The 19,242-nt window shown below is 34.3% G+C and overlaps 2 protein-coding genes across 2 annotated transcripts; one reads left to right on the top strand and one right to left on the bottom strand.

Annotated features, from left to right (window-relative positions):
• The first annotated feature begins 72 nt into the window (after window positions 1-72).
• On the top strand, window positions 73-10,295 carry LOC148282098 (DDB1- and CUL4-associated factor 10 homolog). Its single transcript, XM_088225601.1, has 11 exons — window positions 73-327; window positions 2,421-2,649; window positions 3,479-3,592; window positions 4,056-4,425; window positions 5,072-5,227; window positions 5,375-5,434; window positions 5,984-6,154; window positions 6,809-6,894; window positions 7,271-7,405; window positions 7,882-8,050; window positions 8,419-10,295. The coding sequence occupies exons 2-11, from the start codon at window positions 2,441-2,443 to the stop codon at window positions 8,674-8,676; spliced, it is 1,728 nt and encodes a 575-aa protein (XP_088081727.1). The 5' UTR covers window positions 73-327; window positions 2,421-2,440; the 3' UTR covers window positions 8,677-10,295.
• An 834-nt stretch (window positions 10,296-11,129) lies between these two features.
• On the bottom strand, window positions 11,130-17,645 carry Etfb (Electron transfer flavoprotein beta subunit). The gene is made up of 6 exons (XM_088225602.1): window positions 17,525-17,645; window positions 17,084-17,242; window positions 15,720-15,878; window positions 14,406-14,486; window positions 12,748-12,888; window positions 11,130-11,749 (listed from the first exon to the last, which is right to left on the bottom strand). Exons 1-6 carry the CDS (start codon window positions 17,573-17,575, stop codon window positions 11,579-11,581), a joined length of 762 nt encoding a protein of 253 aa, XP_088081728.1. The 5' UTR covers window positions 17,576-17,645; the 3' UTR covers window positions 11,130-11,578.
• Window positions 17,646-19,242: the final 1,597 nt, after the last annotated feature.

Genomic DNA, 19,242 nt, shown 5'->3' with positions numbered 1-19,242 from the left:
AAGTGTTACAAGTCGTAATAATTCTCATTACGAAAATAAGAAAAATAGAAATTTCATGAATTGCCATGTTTCTTATTTTGTAGAGCTGAGAGCTGTCAAAGCATGTCAAAACGAAGTCAAAGTGGAGATGTCGATTCGGTGTTGATTTTATTATTTAAGTAGTGTCTCAATAATACGGTCAAATGTGTATTTTATAATTTGAACCTGTTAACTTTGAATACTAGTTTAATTGTAAAACAATTTTCTCTTCAGCGAGTGAAAAGTATAAGTCAATAAAATTTGTGTTTTGCTTGCACCATCTTTATTATTGCGGTCACACGATCAGTGGTATGTATGCTTTTATATTTAAGCCGGTGAACTGAAAATCCCAAAATATTGCTAAGAAAAACAAAAGATAAACTTACTGAAATACTCGCCATGCGGCATTTGATCATCTGTTCCAGCTGTAAACATTGATTTCTTTATATTCAAAAACAATATGTTCTTCCATCTAATAGCATTGCTTTATTTTATATAATGTAAACATGTTTACCATATTTATAATAACGGCGGCCTCCGTGGTGTAGCGATGAAGACACTTGACTCACGCACGGAAGGTTCTGGGTTCGATTCCCGGTGAGAACACAAAAATTGAATGTGTTTTTTCTTAAGCCTGGGTGTTCTGTGCTGTAATTGGGCCTCCTGGCCTGTTGCTGTGCAAAAAAAGTAAAAATTTTAAAATGTTAAGACAGTTTTAAACACTACATACCTGTATTATTTATATTATAAAACGCACAAAACAAAAACATAACATAAACTATATGTTTGTGGAGCAGGCGATTCAATATCAGTTTGGGCGAATGAGACAATCCATTTTACTTCTTCCTACCTCCATCATCTATTTTTTTATAGCCTTTTTGAACATTTACTCCTTCTAATTGTTTTAATGGACAGTGGAAGTAGGTTATAGATTTTAATTGCATAATACTCAAAGTCCCTTTATCCGAAAGTGGTATTAGTTTGTATTTATTTAAGTTGTCCTTGTGTTGAGGGTTAGTGATTATATTATTTGTATGTGGTGTATTGTTAGGGTTATGTCTGTCGTTTGATTAAGAATAGTTTTTGAATGTGTAATATGTACAGTAATCCGCCACCCTTAAAACCAGACAAGTGTCCATTTAGTAAAATCGGTGGATAGTGCATGCATACAAAATATGGTCAAATTTAAAACAGGTTTTTCATAAAATTACTTTTTATTGAGGAATTTGTACTTGCATCTTACACTTTAAATAATCCAAATTATTTATACAACTATAAAACTATGTTTATCAATTATTTAACCAAATATGAATGCAAGGTTTATAAAACTTGGTGGTCGAGTCAGGCTTTCGTAAAACTACTGAATTAGGCATGCGTATACCTGCAAATTATCGAGTCTTATTTTGTGCTTTTGACCAGTAAATGGCGGATTATAAAAGTTGTCGGATATTCCAGTGGCGGATTACTGAGAGAGTTCTGTATTGTGATTTGTATCATAGAGTTGACAGAGATAAACTATAGAACGTGTTATCAGAGTATTGAGTGAACAGCAATCTGACACGAGCTATTGCTTCTCTGTATAAGGACAGCACAGCATGTGTTAGGGTAAATTCATCATAATGAATGTGTTATGTCACTATGGCCGTTCAACGTATGTGTATATTAATAACTTTAGAAATAACTGAAAGGTTTAAAAATAGGAGCAAAAATGGGTGATTTAACAGTCAACTGTCTTTTGTATGCTGATGATACCGCGCTTCTTGCTAGCAATAAAAGCCTTGCAATTCTTGGTATTCTTTACCTTTTTTTTTAAAAACTTTTGGTGCTCATTTTTAAATTGGAAAAAAGGACCCAACTTATGTTAACACCCAATACATTAATTTTATTTCAAAATAAATACTTAAAAAAACCATAATAATGATTATTTACTAACACTGTGACTCATTTACGCACATTTGGTAAGACATAACTTTCATCGCTTCAGATATCCAGAGTGTGTGTAATATTTCCATCCATTTTTTAAAACTACGCACTGTTCAATTAATGTTGGTTAACATTAATTGAACAATTTATTAATCTTAATTAATTTATTTTTTATTTAACTCTTTTACGGTGTTATTTTGAAACCTTGTAAAAAGAGGTTCCTGTATGTAAAAATGGGGTGTCATTACAATGCATTTGCAGAGAAACAATCGATATAAATGAATCTGTTCATTAGTGGGCAATATTATCATCATAATCAGCCTATGTCGGTCCACTGCAGGACATAGGCCTCCCTCTGTCTGCTCCACTCCTCCGGGTTCCGCATCGTCCTCATCCACTGTCTCCCTTCAAACCTTGTTTGAAAACCGCGAGGTTTGCTGGCGATATTATACAAATAATCAGTTCTGTTTTATGTTCAGATCTTCTATAAGACCGCAGTATGAAGTATAAGCCTAAAGACTACAGCGCGTTTGGTGCCGTGTGGCCCCGACAGAGAGAGTTGGGGTACCAGGTCCCCATCGGTGCCGGAGATGCATTTGCTAGAAGTATCTATAAAGCCATGGCACCGTGTGGCAAGTGGGATCCCGCCGAAGACTCTGCTGGAATTAATCATGGAGGAGTATTCAATCTCGAGTTCTCTCCGGAAGGGTATGTGATTCATTGCTTTTGAATTATATACTTATATCACAGGCGGCTCCTGACCAAAAACACTGGCAGTGCATCTCCAGCATTTCTTTAGATTTTGTCTGCTCGTATATTTAGTTTAATAATACCTACTATATCATAAGTCTGATGTGGTAAATAAATTATAATGACATGTGAAATGACAACCCACGCATTGGAACCAGATCGGAACACTTAATCTGACATTGTTTTTGTTTGTACACTATTTTATACGCACATTATACATAACTAAATCACATATATTTTTCCTAATATTCTGTCAGTACGCATGTTCAAAGTGATGTTAAAAATTAACTTCAAATCTGCGCGTGTGCTGGCACTGCACGGAGTTTGTATATTGTCTTCTCTTTTTAACATACAATTCACCGGCATGAAGGATAGTCTATCTCACTCGAGCCACTGTTTTACCAGATCTGGTATTTATCATACTAATTCAGATTAAAAGCTTGTGCAAAACAGAATATGCCCGGTGACGATAAGCGCATGCGCGGGATAGGAAAATAGTCCGCTAGAGCCAATCTCGTTACTTGGCGCTATTATGTAATATAATATTGTACTAGTATAATGTTGCAATGAATCACTGTTTCTTTGTATTACATGTTTTTACTATTAATTATTTTTACTTAGCAGTTCACTTCACTTATGCACATATTAATAAATTGCCTCTGACATAGATGCCTATGTAATGAAGAATAATTCTCTGTGTGAAATAGAACCAGAATCCTGGACAAGTGACCTTCTCTTGGGATATTGAAAACTGTTATCTCGTTCTCATATTATTTCATTCTTTCAGATCCCTTTTGGTAGCGGCCTGCGAAAAGAAATCTATTTTAATATTTGACCCCCTAACACATAAGAAAATACACTATGTTGGAGATGCCCACACTGACTGCGTTAATTGTGTTAAGTTAGTATAATTTCTCTTTTATTTTACATAAATGGTACAAATTTAATTTTGTATTATTATTTTTAATTTTTATTTCCTGTTTTGTTGTGTATGTACGGGGTGTTAAAGTTTATTTTTTTTAACAGCTAGAGCAGATAGATGATGTTGTATACATAATAAATTATTGTCGAAACACACTGATCCACGGAAAATATAGCCATTTATAAATGTAATACTTATGTAAATTAAAATTCAAGAACATTATTCGTAGCTTACCTATAAGAAAAGTCAACGCTCGCTACTGTCTCATATTCATTATCATATATGTGGAGTCTGGTGATAGGCGAGTACATATAGATACAAATATATATTTTAGTATTTAACTTAAAAATTCTGATTTTGAAGTTACCTAGTTGTAGTTGGATATGATAGTTGGTTCTAGAAATCAAAATATCAATAATATTTTTACCATTTTTTTTTTTAGATTCCTTGACTCTAGAATGTTCGCTACATGCTCAGATGACACCACAATCGCTTTATGGGACATACGAAACTTAAAGACTCGCATTAGGACATTACAAGGCCACTCTAACTGGGTGAAGAACATAGAATTTTCAGTAAAGGACAATTTGCTCGTTACATCAGGACTAGATGGGAGTATCTACACCTGGGACATCAACTGCTATACGGAAACCAGCTTTGTTTACCAGAGGGTATTCCACGCTGCGGGTCTGATGAGGTGCAGGATATCTCCCGACGCAAGTCAACTGGTCATGTGCACTACCGGGGGCTTGCTAATCATAATACACAATCTAGATCTACCGACTTTAGCCCAGGACTTGCAAGGGTTCAAGGTATTCTTAGTTTTATTCTTAAAGATGGGAGTCAGTATTAAACCAGCTCATGGCGTCACTGCGACCTATGTAGATCTATTGTGACGGCTCCCTGTAAGTTAATGCACCAGGTCCTTAAAGTATCTGGCTATCAGTCAGGAAGCGAGCGCTTTCACATCCATAGATTTAACCAGTAATTAGAGATGTGTCTTTTGTGAAATAAAGTATCACATTCACATATAATTTTTTGTATTGTATTTCAATTGTACCTGTAATATTTACTCTTGTTAAATGGACTGAATTAGCCCGAATAATAAATACATATCATCTACACTGCAGAACCTACATAGTTCAAGGTTCAAGAACTATTCATCAATATGTTAAGTATGTCCAAGTGTTCATACTCAAAGACTGGATTCCACCCCATGGGGAGTTATTAAGATTGACATATGTATATTACAACAGAGAATTAAAAATAAACTACTTCCTCATTCTGCATAATTTATTCCCTTCTCAAAAATATTTTCTCTCTCTGTTGTAATAAATTTATAACTCCCTAGGGTGGAAATCCAGCCTGCCTACAAACATGTGGGATACTCAAAACATTGTTAATTTTTAACCTATTTTCATATTTCTTTATATTTTTTAACCGTTTCTTCTATTCTAGCCAAATATGTACAGACTAATGCAAATGAGTGGGCAACATATTCCAATAGCGTGCATCTACAGTTACCTATTTGAAAGAAAACGAAAACACAACCGAGTGGAGTTTATCACGGATTTTCCGGAAGGAAATGAAGCTGAAGTTGTTAGCTCTTTACAAGTGAGTCCTTTTAGGCATAACTCGAAAATTTCAAAATACTGTTGCATGTACGTGCATGTGTTATCGTTATTTTAATAGTAAAATCAGTGCATTATAACTACCTTCATGATTATAACACTTGACATGTCACTTTATTATTTTTTTAAGATTCACCCTCACGGATGGTGTGCACTGAGTAGAAATATCAGCCACGATGATAAATCAGAAGTAAGTGACTTTGTTTTTGTCAATTTAGTTTTAAAACCAATCATTTTTGCATAAATAATAAATTACAAATTTGCATTAATTCATTTTATTCATACATTCATATCGTCAGTGATACTGAATACCGCATAACCTGCTTTTTTACAAAAATGTTTTACCACAATAAGAGCCGTTACTTATAAATTAGTGTTCTTTTTACTCTAAATAATAATAGTTTTTAATACTCCACCAGTATTTTTGGTTGATTAAAATCGTAAGTAATATATTAACAAAACGCTTTTTAGATCCCCCTGCCAAAAAATTATATTATTAGTTACTTTATATTGCAGTATCACCGATGATATACAGGTTTTCAAATATTTCACCATACTAAATATATCATGGCTACTGGCCACATTTGTCTCTCACCAGCTGACCCTTTCACACACACGACACAAGTACCTTACACTCATAAACTATTAAATCATGTTATTTGATCTAAATTGGAATCTAATAAATAATATACTTCGTATGTCAGAGATTGGACGATCGATATATGAGTTTGTTTGACAGTGGACGTGCATACATGACATCCAGCAAAGTGCTCCCGAAGAAGAGTTGGATGGGGTAGAAGTGCTGGAAAGCCCCGGACCACCCCGGGGTCGCAGGCGCAGGGCTCCCCTCCCTTCCAGGGGTTCCTCCCCCAACGGGGTGGAACCTGCCCCCGTTGCGACACTGGACAGGGTAAATATAGCAATTTAGTCATGCCGTACCAACTAGACCAATACTACAGATTTTAAAGAGATAACCTACGGAGTTAAAGCGAAATTCTACCGATTGCTACATTAGCACTTGGCTGATGTGTGTACATTTGATGCACTGTGTTTTGATTATGTAAAAACAGAAAGAAATACACATATCGCCCTGTCGCCCACAAGTCTAAGGTAACCAAATGATATGCGGTGGCCCCATTTGACAGGCATTTTAAGGATGTTTACAGGCGTGCGGCTGGCATTATTCTGAGACAGGCTTTTAAATCGGGTCATCTAAGATTTTCAAGTATCGGTAAGTTTTTGACACAGAATCTACCGCTTTTTACCTAGACCGGCATTTTTATGAAAAATCAGGAATTTTAGGCATCCTGTACAGGCATCCCTTCATTTTGAAATGATGCAAGTCGAAATATGTCAAACTGAGAAAATCATAAGATATCATTTGTGGCATCACACAATTGACTCAATATATGTATTCTGTAATTAACATCCGATGAAGTAATCCTAAACTGATTTTATTTATTCTTTGCACCTCAACAGGCCTGGTGGCCGAGTTACAGTGGCAAATTATGGTGTATTTGTTTTTTTGTGTTATGTACAAATTATAACCAATCTAATCTTACAGGGAACATCAATGACTGGACAAAATGACGTGTGGGAAGCTTTAATATCTATAAGACAAAACAGAATAAGACTAGATCAAGTTACAAGGTCAGTTTTCACATGTAAAATGTTTGTAGGTTTTAATTTTCAACTCTACTACTTTCATTACAACTTTCTAAATGAGTGAGTTTGGAAAAATTTAAGTTCTTTCTAATAACCAAATTGCGATTACATACACGAACAGTAGCAAAAACTGTGTTTATTCACTTTTAAAATCCAGTTTCAATAATCTATTTTCATCTTGTTATTAACATACTTAAGTATTCAAATACATGTAACATATGTAATTCAATATAAGAGCCATTTCAACCAGTACTACCGTACAGGAAGCCGGTACAGTTTCAAATGATCGAGAGTCGAAAAGAGAGAGAAAAAGAGCAGTTTGTAATTTTATCCATTAAATGTTGCATTCACCGTTTCTCAGGGGACAGGCAAATCGTAATTTCAATATGCAGAGAATAACAGGAGTCAGTTCAGGAATAGCCCCACCTGCTGAGGAGTTGGCCAATGCTAGCTCCACCCCCACAGTTCCTGAGGATACCTCCTACTCTTGCGAACGGTATATATTATTACTATAATATATTGTTAATGAAACCAGTTTATTGTATTTTTTTATTTGAGGATTAGAACAGATTACATGCAAGACTCGTAAACACATTTAATAAAAATTACTAAACATAAAATAGAAATAAAAACAAAAAATCTCATATACTAAATACATCCAGAAAGCATGTTTCATTTGGCAGGTTTAAGAAAATAAGAACATATTCAGAAAAAAATATTAGGAAAAAATCGTTTGACCTTTTTATTTCTCTACAATTTTGTACACGCTTGTCACTTGTTCAAGCTTTTTTATTCCCTCTTCATAATTCCCTCCGCAAAAGTAATGTAGACTAGGTTTGTCAAATAAATAATTTTTAAATGAAGTCCCTGTTTCTTGTAAGAGTTTAATCAGACAATAGAGAATCTCATTTTGGCGCAACATTGCGCTGGAAAAATGAAGGCTTATCTGAATTTGTTTTACGTATTTTATAGACTCAGCCCGTCAACATCCGGGAGTACACTACCTGTTCAGACTACCGAAGATGATTTTGAACCAGATTCCGAGCCGACCAGACATCCTCTAACACAAACCATCCATCAAAATAAGAACAGACTCCTGTATTACATCCAGGAACCCAACTTAGGAAAAGGATTCATCAAGGTTAGTAAACGTGTTGCCCTTTCTCCAAACTACTGTTTTTATTTATTGAATTGTTTTTTTACACTACAGGCCAGAAGGTCTAATGAGGAAGTTCAGTGCTACCGAAAAAATTAGAGCAACATGTATGGCGAAGTTTCTCGAAAATATATGAAAAATTAATAACAATGAACTACTTTGAAGTGTCACAGGTTCGGGTGAACAATAACCAATCAATTATATTGCTGTGATAGATTTACGGTTTCCGGGTAGCCACGTTTTTCATATATTGTTAAACTTAAGTTGGCTTATATTATTTGTAATGTACAGATGTCGACATTTTAACATACTCAAAATATTGTTGAAGTTGACATTTATTGTTTTTATTTTAGGAATTGTGTTTCTCGGCGGATGGACGCCTGATCTGCTCCCCGTTCGGCTGCGGGGTGCGGCTGCTCAGCCTGTCGGAGAACTGCTCGGAGCTGCCGGGCTGCGTGCCCCCGGCGGGGACCTCCCACACCCTGGTGGAGCTCAGCGTCAGCAAGAGCCACAACGACCTGGTGGTCAGCTCCAAGTTCAGCCCCCGCCACTGCATGCTCGTCACGGGCTGCCTCAGCGGGAGAATTATGTCCTACCAGCCACATGCGTAACCTGATCCTCTAATAGACAGGTCGATGCATGCGGAGGAATATAGATCAATGGTAGTTATAAACATCGCTGGTGAATTTATCGTTCTTTCTAAATCCAATGCAACTGAGTGGGAAAACATTTCTGAAAAAGGAATATAGAAGTCTAAATATTTACTGGGCTTATGACCCGTCATTGGCTGGTTTAAGTGGCCACATTAGATCTTTATGGAGTGAAATCCAGGCTGTCTACAAACATTCGGACATTCTCAAAATATTAATGATTAAACTAACTGGTATAAAAATTAGAAAGTATTTTCAGGCGTTGCCTAGCAGGTGAAATAATTCAGACCGATTAATCTCATCCATATCAATAAAGTTATAAAAGGCTCTTTTGCTGTGAAGTAACTTTTGTGAAAAAGTCAAAAAACATGGAAGAGTTGAGGAATTATGGATGAATTCAAAAATAGGCAAAATGGTAAATTTTACACAGCGTGGAAAGTGGCCACTTAAACTGGCCAATTACAAATCAAATGCCTAGACTTCCATATTCCAATCTCCAAAATGTTTTCCCTCTCTGTTGCAATAAATTTAGATCTTAACTCCCTAGGGAGTGAAATCCAACTTGTCTACAAACATTTGGACATACTCAAAATATCGTTGATCTTCGATACAATTTAAACTGCATACACATAAGTGTAACTTTAAATCAATTGTCTTGTATTCCCCGTCCTGCTTGCAACGGTGTTTATACCCTTTTCAGTCCAGGATATATTATATAGAAATAAAATTGTACAAATGTAGATGTAAGTAATGGACTCCCGGTGTTGTCGGAGAAACAAGGGTGAAAGTAGGCTGAATGCTGTTGAAATGAAATCACAGATGTCGAGATCTGCGCATTACGCAAGGTTGAAACTAACGTTATCAATTAAATCAAGAAAGGAGTGTTGCGTTGGTTTGGACACTTGGAGCGAAAGAAAGACTAAAATGCTGCGAATGGTGATGGATGCAGAAAACAAGAAAGACATGGCATGACTTAATCTAACAAATATTTAAAGATGGACGTGTCAAAAGCTGTGCGTGCGTGAGTAGGCGCATGAATGTAGAGAAATCGAGGTCTGTACAAAAAAACAGTGTTGTATGACGTTGTATCCTCTGAAATGGTGATGGTTTGTTTGTTTGCATGCAAGAAATGTATAAATAAATCAATTTTGTAGACGAGCTTTATTTTTTAACAGGCGAACCCTTTTGAAAAGTGAATCTATTTCTGAAAATCTTTCAAATACGGTTATTTCTTTTATATCAACTGTCCAAGGATAAGCAGTTTTTTTGCATTCTAACACAATATATTCATGAATTTTATTTCATAAAATTTGCATTTTTCAAGATACATGAATGAACAACTTTCTAAAATAACTTTAGTCCCCAGATCGGCACCTGAAATATTAGGCCAATCCAAATAGAGTAAAAAGAATAAATAATGTATTATCCATAAATAACTTGAAACAATTTATATCTCCGTTTGTAACATTAAAAATTAATTTAATTTGAAACGCATAATATGCATTATTATTCTCGAGTATTAGATACTCTGTTAAAAAATATTTTAAACATGACTTGAAATGAAGTGTTTGGATACAAAATTATAGTCAAATAATAATTATAGAAAAAAAATATTCATCAGAAAACAAATCCTGCTGTAAACTGTAGCTAACTCCTTGATTGATAATCCTAGAATGGTTTTTGTCCGTATGGGCGGCTCTTCGTGAATTATCACTCTGAGATAAATCCATATATTTTTAAGAATTACAAAAACAATTTATTGGTTTCTCCAAGTTTTACTTTTACATAATGCCTGACCTAAATACATTATTATGTATTTTTACCGTGAAATATACTACGTGCATGTTTTTATACGTACATACATACTTATTAAACATCAGAATAGATTTTAATAAATTTCATAAAAATGTGTTTTATTATTTTATTTTTTTTACCCAATATTTGTGAACGACCGTAATCAGGTAGTTTTAAAAAAAAATTTATTACTGTACTATCTAACTAAACCGCGGGGTGGATGAAAGGTGTTTTCATTGTTTATGTTATTTCTTTAGTACATTTTGCCATTCACAAAATGTACAATTAAATGAGGCGGTCAGCGTAGAAGTGACGCAACCCTCAACGCTTTTGACTGAAATAACAGGGGTGTTTAAACTGGTAACGGTGTGAGCAGCGCCATCTATTGATAAATGGGTAAAGCAACAGCAACCACATCTAGTTTATAAAACGCATGGTTATGGACCCCTTCCAATATCTAAGTCCATTTATACCTATTATGTTAAGTCACTTTTGTGCTGACCGCCTCTAATGTTTGTATTGTTATTTGCGTTACACGATTTCAGGCAACGCCAAAGTTCCTCATTGGATGCATCCACTGCTCTTTATACGTTTTTTTTCCTAATAAAAATAAAATAATCTTTTCTGTAAAAATCTATATATTCTTCTAGAAAAGTAAACAGAAAATACACCAAATTATGTACATCATATTTACATTTTTCAATAACATATTTCTAAACATACTTATTGGCAGTTAGTTGTGTAGATCAGTGTTTTTCAACCTTTTTGGATATACGACCCCCTTACGAATAGAAAAATAGCAGGCGACCAACTTCTGCCTCGCTCGGCGGATCATGTCACTAGCTTAAGCAAAATGTTGAATAAAATTGTGTCGCGACCCACAGGTTAAAAACACTGGTGTAGATAGGACTATAAAACTTAATGAAATATAATTTGTACAGTGTAAGGCTGATTTCCGCTTATTTAAGGTGTGATATAATCTCAATACAATACTATATAAGAAACTAACACAGAAAAAAGATAGAGCAATTGATTTAAAAAATGTAATAGTTGAAGAGTTCAGTTGAGTTTAGACATGGCCCCTTTCTTTCAATTTCGCGATGAGAGTATCAACATCAGGTACGATGGATCCAGCTTGCCTCACTGGAGGGTCAACTACGGAGATTATCTTGATGCGAGCAGTTGTGTCCACTCCCAAATCCTTGGAACTTAACTTCTGTATCGGCTTCTTCTTAGCTTTCTGAAATAACAATTTAAAGCATCTTACTATAGCATCAATAATCAGGATACGTATATTTAATTTATGGAGATCCCCACCCTCCCGGTCGCAGTGACGTCAGGAGTTTATTTAGCACATATAATGTGTATGTCGTGGGTATACTGGCAAAAAGCTTTGACTCTCAAATCCCTGTTTTGAGAAAACAAGCATTTGAGTTTAGTTCCAATATTACTCTTTTATATCTTATTTAAATATAGTAAGATGTTAAGTGCTCATTTAAGAACATTTTTATGTTTCTTAATTTTATTTTAAGTAAATATTAAGTTATTTAAAGCTTTTAGCCTGAATAAAATACCAGGTATACGACTTAACCTTAAATGTATTTTTAAAACTACAGATATATGAAATTTAATATGACTTGTAGTGTATTTTGTTTTTTGCCAGTATACCCACGATATGATAATCTAAATTCCTGGAACAAATTCACATTTCCCCCCTTAAATTTGGATTGATAAGCAAAATATATTTTTTTATGAGTTTAATTAGCATTTGTGATTAAAGCTCGTATTACATGAGTCAGAAAATAGGTACAAAATTTTGTGCAGTTTCTTGTACAATAATTCTTAAGCCATTTTATTTGTAGTTTTAAACAAGGCAGTTTCTTGGATCTAAAATTGCGTGTAAGCACGCGCAGTACGTAAATGTTTTCGGCGCCATGACAAATGACAGGCAGTTTCACAGTTGACAAAACGAGTTATCTTGTGGTGATGTGACTACTGACAACTAATAATATTTGTGTGATCAAATTTCTTTTTCCATTCTCGATTTATCAACAAAAAAAAACAGTACAATTTTACATTAGAGAATTTGAAATGAAAAACTACTAGAGCTTTACAGTTTATATAAATATAAATATATCAAGTCAAGATGTCTAGACATGGACGTAAAGAAGGTTTTATTTCTTTTAACTTATGTACATTTAATCCCCTATTTAAATATCAGGATAAATAATGGCTTACCATAATATTGGGCAGAGTAGCATACCGCGGCTCATTTAGTCGCAGATCAGCGCTAATTACAGCCGGCATCTTGCACTTAATGGTCTCCAATCCCCCGTCCACTTCCCTCGTGATGATAAGTTCACTGCCAGTCTTCTCAACCTGCACAAGATTCCAATTTCAATAGAAAACTTAAACACATTTGCATTATAGACAATCTTTTTAACGCTGCGATAATATGAGTTTTATTTATGCATTTATTAAGTTTTAAAAAAATATTGAAAAGTGGGTACAATACCTATATGTACAAACATATTTGACTTAAAGTATAGAAGATTATACTTTTAAAATACACCCACTAAGACAGTAAAATATATTTTTTAAATATTTTTTCTGTTTCGAGAATAAATGGATAATAATAATTTTAAATGTCAATAAAAAATCAGAATTTATAAAAAAACATTTAAATTTAATATTTTTTTATGTTCGCCTCATGGCCAAATGGTCAGTGCATTTGCCTACCATGCAAGAGGTCTCAGGTTCAATTCATGACATATTTATTTAAAAAGGCGTTTTTACACTAGAATAGGGAAATATCACATATTACTTAGAATTAATATTTAGAAAAATTAGTTTAATTAATTATTTTCAAAATCAATATGGATATTGGGAGAAATGTTTTCATATATAACTTTAAAACTAAAATTATTAATGTTCCTACAAAAACGTGACATGTTTGGCATGGACAAATTTGACATGTTCTATTCAAATTTAAACGGTCACAAACAAAGCTCAAAATTTACCCAAATTATTAATTGTATTAGGGGCGTAGCATGGCCATGGCAATGGACTGTTTTTGCGGGAATTCAAAATTTATAAGTATTTTTTATGCTACTAAGTAGAAAACAAATTTTAAAAATTGTCAACACTATTTCATAGACACTTATTAATTTTAAGTTGTTAAAAAAAACGTGATATTTCCCTATTGTAGGAGGAGTGAACTAACTTACATTCTGAAGGTGAAGTGAACTCATTGCTTATATTACGTTTCTGCAGTATAATTCAAAAACCTTTTTTCCTGGTTCTTTATGTACAAAACATCCATGTTAATTATAAATATCAAAAAAGTTTAGTAAAAAAAATTCATATCACTCCACCTGCAATGGGCTCATATCATAATCCATGGACTGACATCTGAAGCGTAAGACTGATCATCATATTGAATGTAACAAAAAAGATCATCATACGCCGTGGTTGGTGTACCAAAGCAGTGCCCTATGCACCATTAGTTGTGGAAAGGGAAATAAAATGATTTTATAACACCAAATTTTCAGTTTTTTATTGACTGGTTTTGAGGTTAGCTTCTCCTTATCGGTACTTTTTATATAAGTATAAAACTAATATTCAAAATACAGAACACTGTTCATTAGGTAATAATAATTGATTCTAAACAAAAAAATAACACTCCCGAAACTATAGTTCTATTCTTTTTATAAAATAAATATTTGTAACAAAGATTTTATTTTATAATTCACAATGAAGTGAAATAAATTAGTGTTTACATTTTTATATAACGGATATGGCGCTATATAAGTTTTACATAATAATTAAATCGAAATAAATATAAATGCATACAAATCAGTGTTAGGATGGGTATAGTAAAAAAACCTTTTGCTTACCTTAGATGCGAATGTTCCTTGCGGCCAATCTAGAAAAGCTGCAGTCATCTGAGCAGTCTGGTTTGAATCATCATCGATGGCCTATTCAAAATGAGAGACATTATTGATTCATATCCCACATTTCCTTTTCAAAAAAATGGAAATATTAAAGAAATATAGGTTGTTCAAATTTCCATATTTCCTTTTCAAGGTTTTCCACCCCAAAACATCAATCAATCTTCAATCAATACACACAAAGATTTTCCAAGAATAAAAAACATTTATTCATTTTCGGCAATGCTGACTTGTTTTTCAAAAGATGGAAGCACTAGCGTGTAGCGCAGAGTTCCCCCTCCAAAAGGAGTGGTGAGCCGGCAGAGTGACATTGGCATCTATTCAAGATAGACGCTTTGCTGTTAATTCCCTCCGCCAGCAAGGTGTGTTCATTCCCACTAAAGAAGCGAGCAATACCCCTAAAACCAATACAATCTATTGCGTAAGGGCAATAAAGCAAATATGACATGCGTAACAGCCAGTTTCGCTGCCATAATTACCTTCGTATAGACGCATACGATAGTAAAAATAAATTTTATAATTTAAATCAACAACACAAAATAAACTGCATTGCAATCAAATTTAAGAATTTGATTATCATTATTATATCAATATAAAGTATATATATTATGTTCTAAGAATACATGTTACTTAAACATAAATAATATAGATTATATGTGTACCAATTATATAAAGTAATACGTTTATTAATCTACATATATTTTTCAAAAAATTCTCTCGCTATACTATTTATATGTGCGTATATGTAAATCATGTTCAAAGATAAGTTTTGTATCTGCTCTTATCAGTGTTTATTCTTTGAAATAATCAAATTAACCGTTCATCTCGGGTGTTCATTCAAATGTACATGAAATCGAAGAATGATTAAATTTAGTGAACAAATAAATAAACTCCCTTTTATAATTAAAAGGGAGTTTATTTTTTTAATTACCATCCCTAAGGATCTATTTTTCTCCGCTTGCGTCCATTGGTGGTCTGAACTTTTCACTTCTTCTTCACTGAACTTCCTCATTGCCCCAAAAAAAATTTTTGTGACTTTTAAGCGGCATTACCTCTTAAGAAAAAGAATATTAATATATGATGATGAATATTTCATAGTCCAGGGACTGGTACCTGAAGTATAGGACTGATCATCTTACCTTCATGTAACAAAAATGATCAAGATACGCTTCGATTGATGTATCAATGCAGTGCCCTATGCACCATTAGGTTCGGAAAGGGAATAATGATATATGAAAGACTTATTAAATAATGCAATACCTGTTTCCCGAGTATGACCAGGTCAACCTTCTCATCCTTGGCAAGTTTAGCTAAGATCTTAGCAACATGAATAGGCTGGAGAGTTTCATACTCGGCTCCCGATATTTCCACGTGTATACCCTTATCCACTCCCATGGCCAATGCTGTCCTCAGAGTTTCCTGAATGTAAATAGAGGATATATTATGTAGGTATTGTATTTATTCAGAAAATAGTGCATTTCTAAAAAAAGTACCTTAATATGTTTAGCAACTAACCATTTTATTTTTATAGATACGTCAACAGAGATAAAGACCAATAAAAAGAGTATGTAAAATTGAGAAATAAAAGTCTCGCCGCTGTCTATCCACAATACCAACTGTTCATATAGCTTTTATCTGTCAATTAATCGCCGCCAATAACTATTTTAACTGTAAATAATTAAATTTTTATTTTTATAATTTACCCAAATATTTCAATTTTGATGACCATTTTCAACGAGTTGTAAATATTTCACTGTTAAAAAACGAAAATCATGTTGGGGTTGAGTGGGGTTGGAACCTCCGACCCTGATTCCTGAGTCCGCAACATTAGCCGCGGGACCACAACCAGATTCGACAGATTTTAACGAAACGGTTTTCACCGCTCATGCGCTCTGCAGCTGTGGACGGCGTAGTATTCAGACCTTATCAGTAAATTAGTTTCTAAATTTAATCACTATCAATATTTCAAATGTAAGCAGGAGCCAGAACTCCAAATAATGCCCTGTTTCTATGTGATGTTCAGCCAAAGCCGACTTTCCGAGGTAGCCGAGTGTGGAAGCACCCGTGTGCTCCTTTACTCTCAGTGTAATTTTTCCAGCAGTCCACCCAATGTATACTTTAAGGTAGTTTTTGCAATTTGCTTGTAAATACCGTTGGTTTTGAAAGGATCCCGGTCTTTTGTCTTTGGTAGATGTGCTGAAAACAGTTTTGATGCCGTGTTTATTAAGAATTTTGTGTAGACTGTGAAACAACGCAGATTTCAGATTGACAAGATGCATATAGCAACGACAGCGACATGGTACAAATCTTATATTTACACAAATTACTTCAACCATGATGATGGACGCTGTAATGCGATCAGAAATGTCCTAAGAGTGCGAACGACACATGGCATAATAACCCAGAAAAACTCATTGTGTGTGTTGTATTCTGGTTCTTATCTGTTACTTAAACAATTGTAGTGAGGAATTAGAATCCCAACCGCCTTTAAGCTCTAGCTGTAAGAAGTGTACACTGGCAGAATACTGATATTTTTTTGTCGGAGAACCCAGCAGACGTCTCCCGGCGACTATAGGCAGCGGATAGTTGGTTTATTATCTACATATCTAATAACAATATATTACCTGCGCCTGGGCTGGACCGCAGGAGACAGCGATAATTTCTGTAGCCAATTTCTTTTCTTTCATTTTAACAGCTTCTTCCACAGCTATTTCATCAAAAGGATTCATAGAATGCTTCACGCCTTCCGTCACCACACCGGTCTTGTCAGGCTTAACGCGAACCTGCAGAAAACAGAGAAATAAAATAAATGTTTATTTAAAATTGAATTTTATCTAAACCACCACTGACAGTGAGATTCTATAATAAAATTAAGTTTAGAGGAATCGATGAACGGATATGAGGAAAATTAAAATGAATACAATTTATTTCAATTTTTTTATTATCACTAAAGTTAAAAGCATCTTCATAATACTATAAAAACAACCTTTGATCTCGAGGAACTGATATAACATATTATCATTAAATCGTGCATTCTGAAAAAGTATGAATGTAAAATTATGTACCTTTACGGCATAATCGATTACTCTTTTCACTCCAACCAAAACACGAGACATGATTGAGTATTAAAAAAGTGAAAAATAAAAAGTTTTCACTGCTATCCACTTCACTCACGAACACAAGCGCAAAACCAAAATGACAGACGACTGAAGATTACATATACTAGTATATCAGCGACAGAATTTCACAGCCACAGACAAAGATTATCACTATGTACATGTATATGTATTAATGCAATCCGTGTAGTGCTCAATGTGGTGTTAGTACACACTATCGCATTGATAAATTGACTGACAGCTCAGATCATAGATAATGACCGAGTCGAATATTAATGAATTGTCTATGCTCAGTGCAGTGTTATCAGCAATCCCACCTTGTTGATTCGGTGTTTGACTGAACAAACTAGCGCAGCGCTTGATCTATCGACGAAAAATCAAAAATGTAAATCACATGAATTATAAACCAATGATAACCAAAACCCTCCAAAATAATGTATAGAGCATGCTTTTATTTAAAAAATTTACACTTATTTTTTTCTTTAAATTCTGTATCGAGGCTGGAATGACTCTTTTTTAGTTGAATTAGTTGATATTTAACATACTAAATTACAAAATAAGTTTTCCACTAATTGCTCATATAATGCAATCCAATCCAGCTAGGGTTTAACAATTAATGTTGGTAAAATAAAATGGACCGACTTAATAACTCCGCGTTATTTCTTAAATTAAAGGGTAGTAACATTGAAAAGGTGGACAAGTTTAAGCACCTCAGCAGCATTCTAATAAAGACCCTTGATCCATATGTAGAAATTAAATGCATAATTGAGGCAGCAAGACCTGAAATCCCTCTTCTGCAGTGATAATCTAAACTTAAAAATAAGGCCAACATTGATAAAGTGTTATGTATGGCCTGTTTTGTTGTTTGACTGTGAAACTTGGACTCTGAAGGTGAACACTATGAACAGGCTGGAGGCTTTTGAGAGGTAGTTGCGTCTCAGAATGCTTAAATGCTTTGTCTTGGACAAACCTGATAACGAACTCAGAAAGACAAAGTCGAGCTAAAACAAGCGGGGAACTTTTAACCACCATAAAAGTTTGTTAAATTTCGTATCTGAGGCAATCAATGCGCGGAGAAAAGTACCTTTTGCTTCATTTAATTTTGAAGGGCAAGATTGAGGGTCACTGAGGAGCTGGAAGAAAACAAATGTTCTGGCTGCGTAATAAACAAGAATGGATTGGATTCAGGACTGTGGAGCAGATTTTTCAGGCAGCACAGGGCAAATAAACTTTTACCATAGTTATTGCCAACGTTGGGGATACCTGACAGGGCACTTAGAGAAAAATAATGTTTTTCAATGTTGTTTGTCCGCTTCGTGGTCTTTAGAATATTTATTTAAAATGCTGTTTTTACAATACAATACTATTTCAAAGTCCCTGTCTCACCTAAAGCATAGAACTTATATTCTTACCTTTGTGTAACAAAAACAATCAAGACACGCTACAGTTGGTATACCAATGCAGTGCCTAATGCACCATTAGGTGCGGGCAGGGAAATTATGATGATGATTGACCCCCATCAAATGTGGGTTTTGATCAAATTCCCTTGTGCCTTGTGGACCGCTGCTGGATAAATCTGAAGCTGGTGTTGCCAGCGTGTGTCTATGGATATATACACTTGGGCGTATCAAATAATATTGGTTATGCTTGTTGTTTTTGGCATTTGT

This window comes from Micrasema longulum, unplaced genomic scaffold, assembly GCF_059751315.1.
Source record: "Micrasema longulum isolate JH-2025_06_02 unplaced genomic scaffold, ASM5975131v1 h1tg000376l, whole genome shotgun sequence".
NCBI lineage: Eukaryota > Metazoa > Arthropoda > Insecta > Trichoptera > Brachycentridae > Micrasema > Micrasema longulum.
The sequence above is the reverse complement of the archived record's forward strand: the minus strand, read 5'-3'. Positions and strand labels throughout refer to the sequence as shown.

Excerpts from the sequence above, each read along its gene's own strand:
- LOC148282098 (XM_088225601.1), top strand. The coding sequence starts at position 2,441 with ATGAAGTATAAGCCTAAAGACTACAGCGCGTTTGGTGCCGTGTGGCCC. Across the intron at positions 3,593-4,055 it reads GACTGCGTTAATTGTGTTAA|ATTCCTTGACTCTAGAATGT; the intron begins GTTAGTATAATT and ends TTTTTTTTTTAG. Across the intron at positions 4,426-5,071 it reads AGGACTTGCAAGGGTTCAAG|CCAAATATGTACAGACTAAT; the intron begins GTATTCTTAGTT and ends CTTCTATTCTAG.
- Etfb (XM_088225602.1), bottom strand. The coding sequence starts at position 17,575 with ATGTCTCGTGTTTTGGTTGGAGTGAAAAGAGTAATCGATTATGCCGTA. Across the intron at positions 12,889-14,405 it reads AAGGAACATTCGCATCTAAG|GTTGAGAAGACTGGCAGTGA; the intron begins GTAAGCAAAAGG and ends AATCTTGTGCAG. Across the intron at positions 11,750-12,747 it reads CTACTCTGCCCAATATTATG|AAAGCTAAGAAGAAGCCGAT; the intron begins GTAAGCCATTAT and ends TTGTTATTTCAG.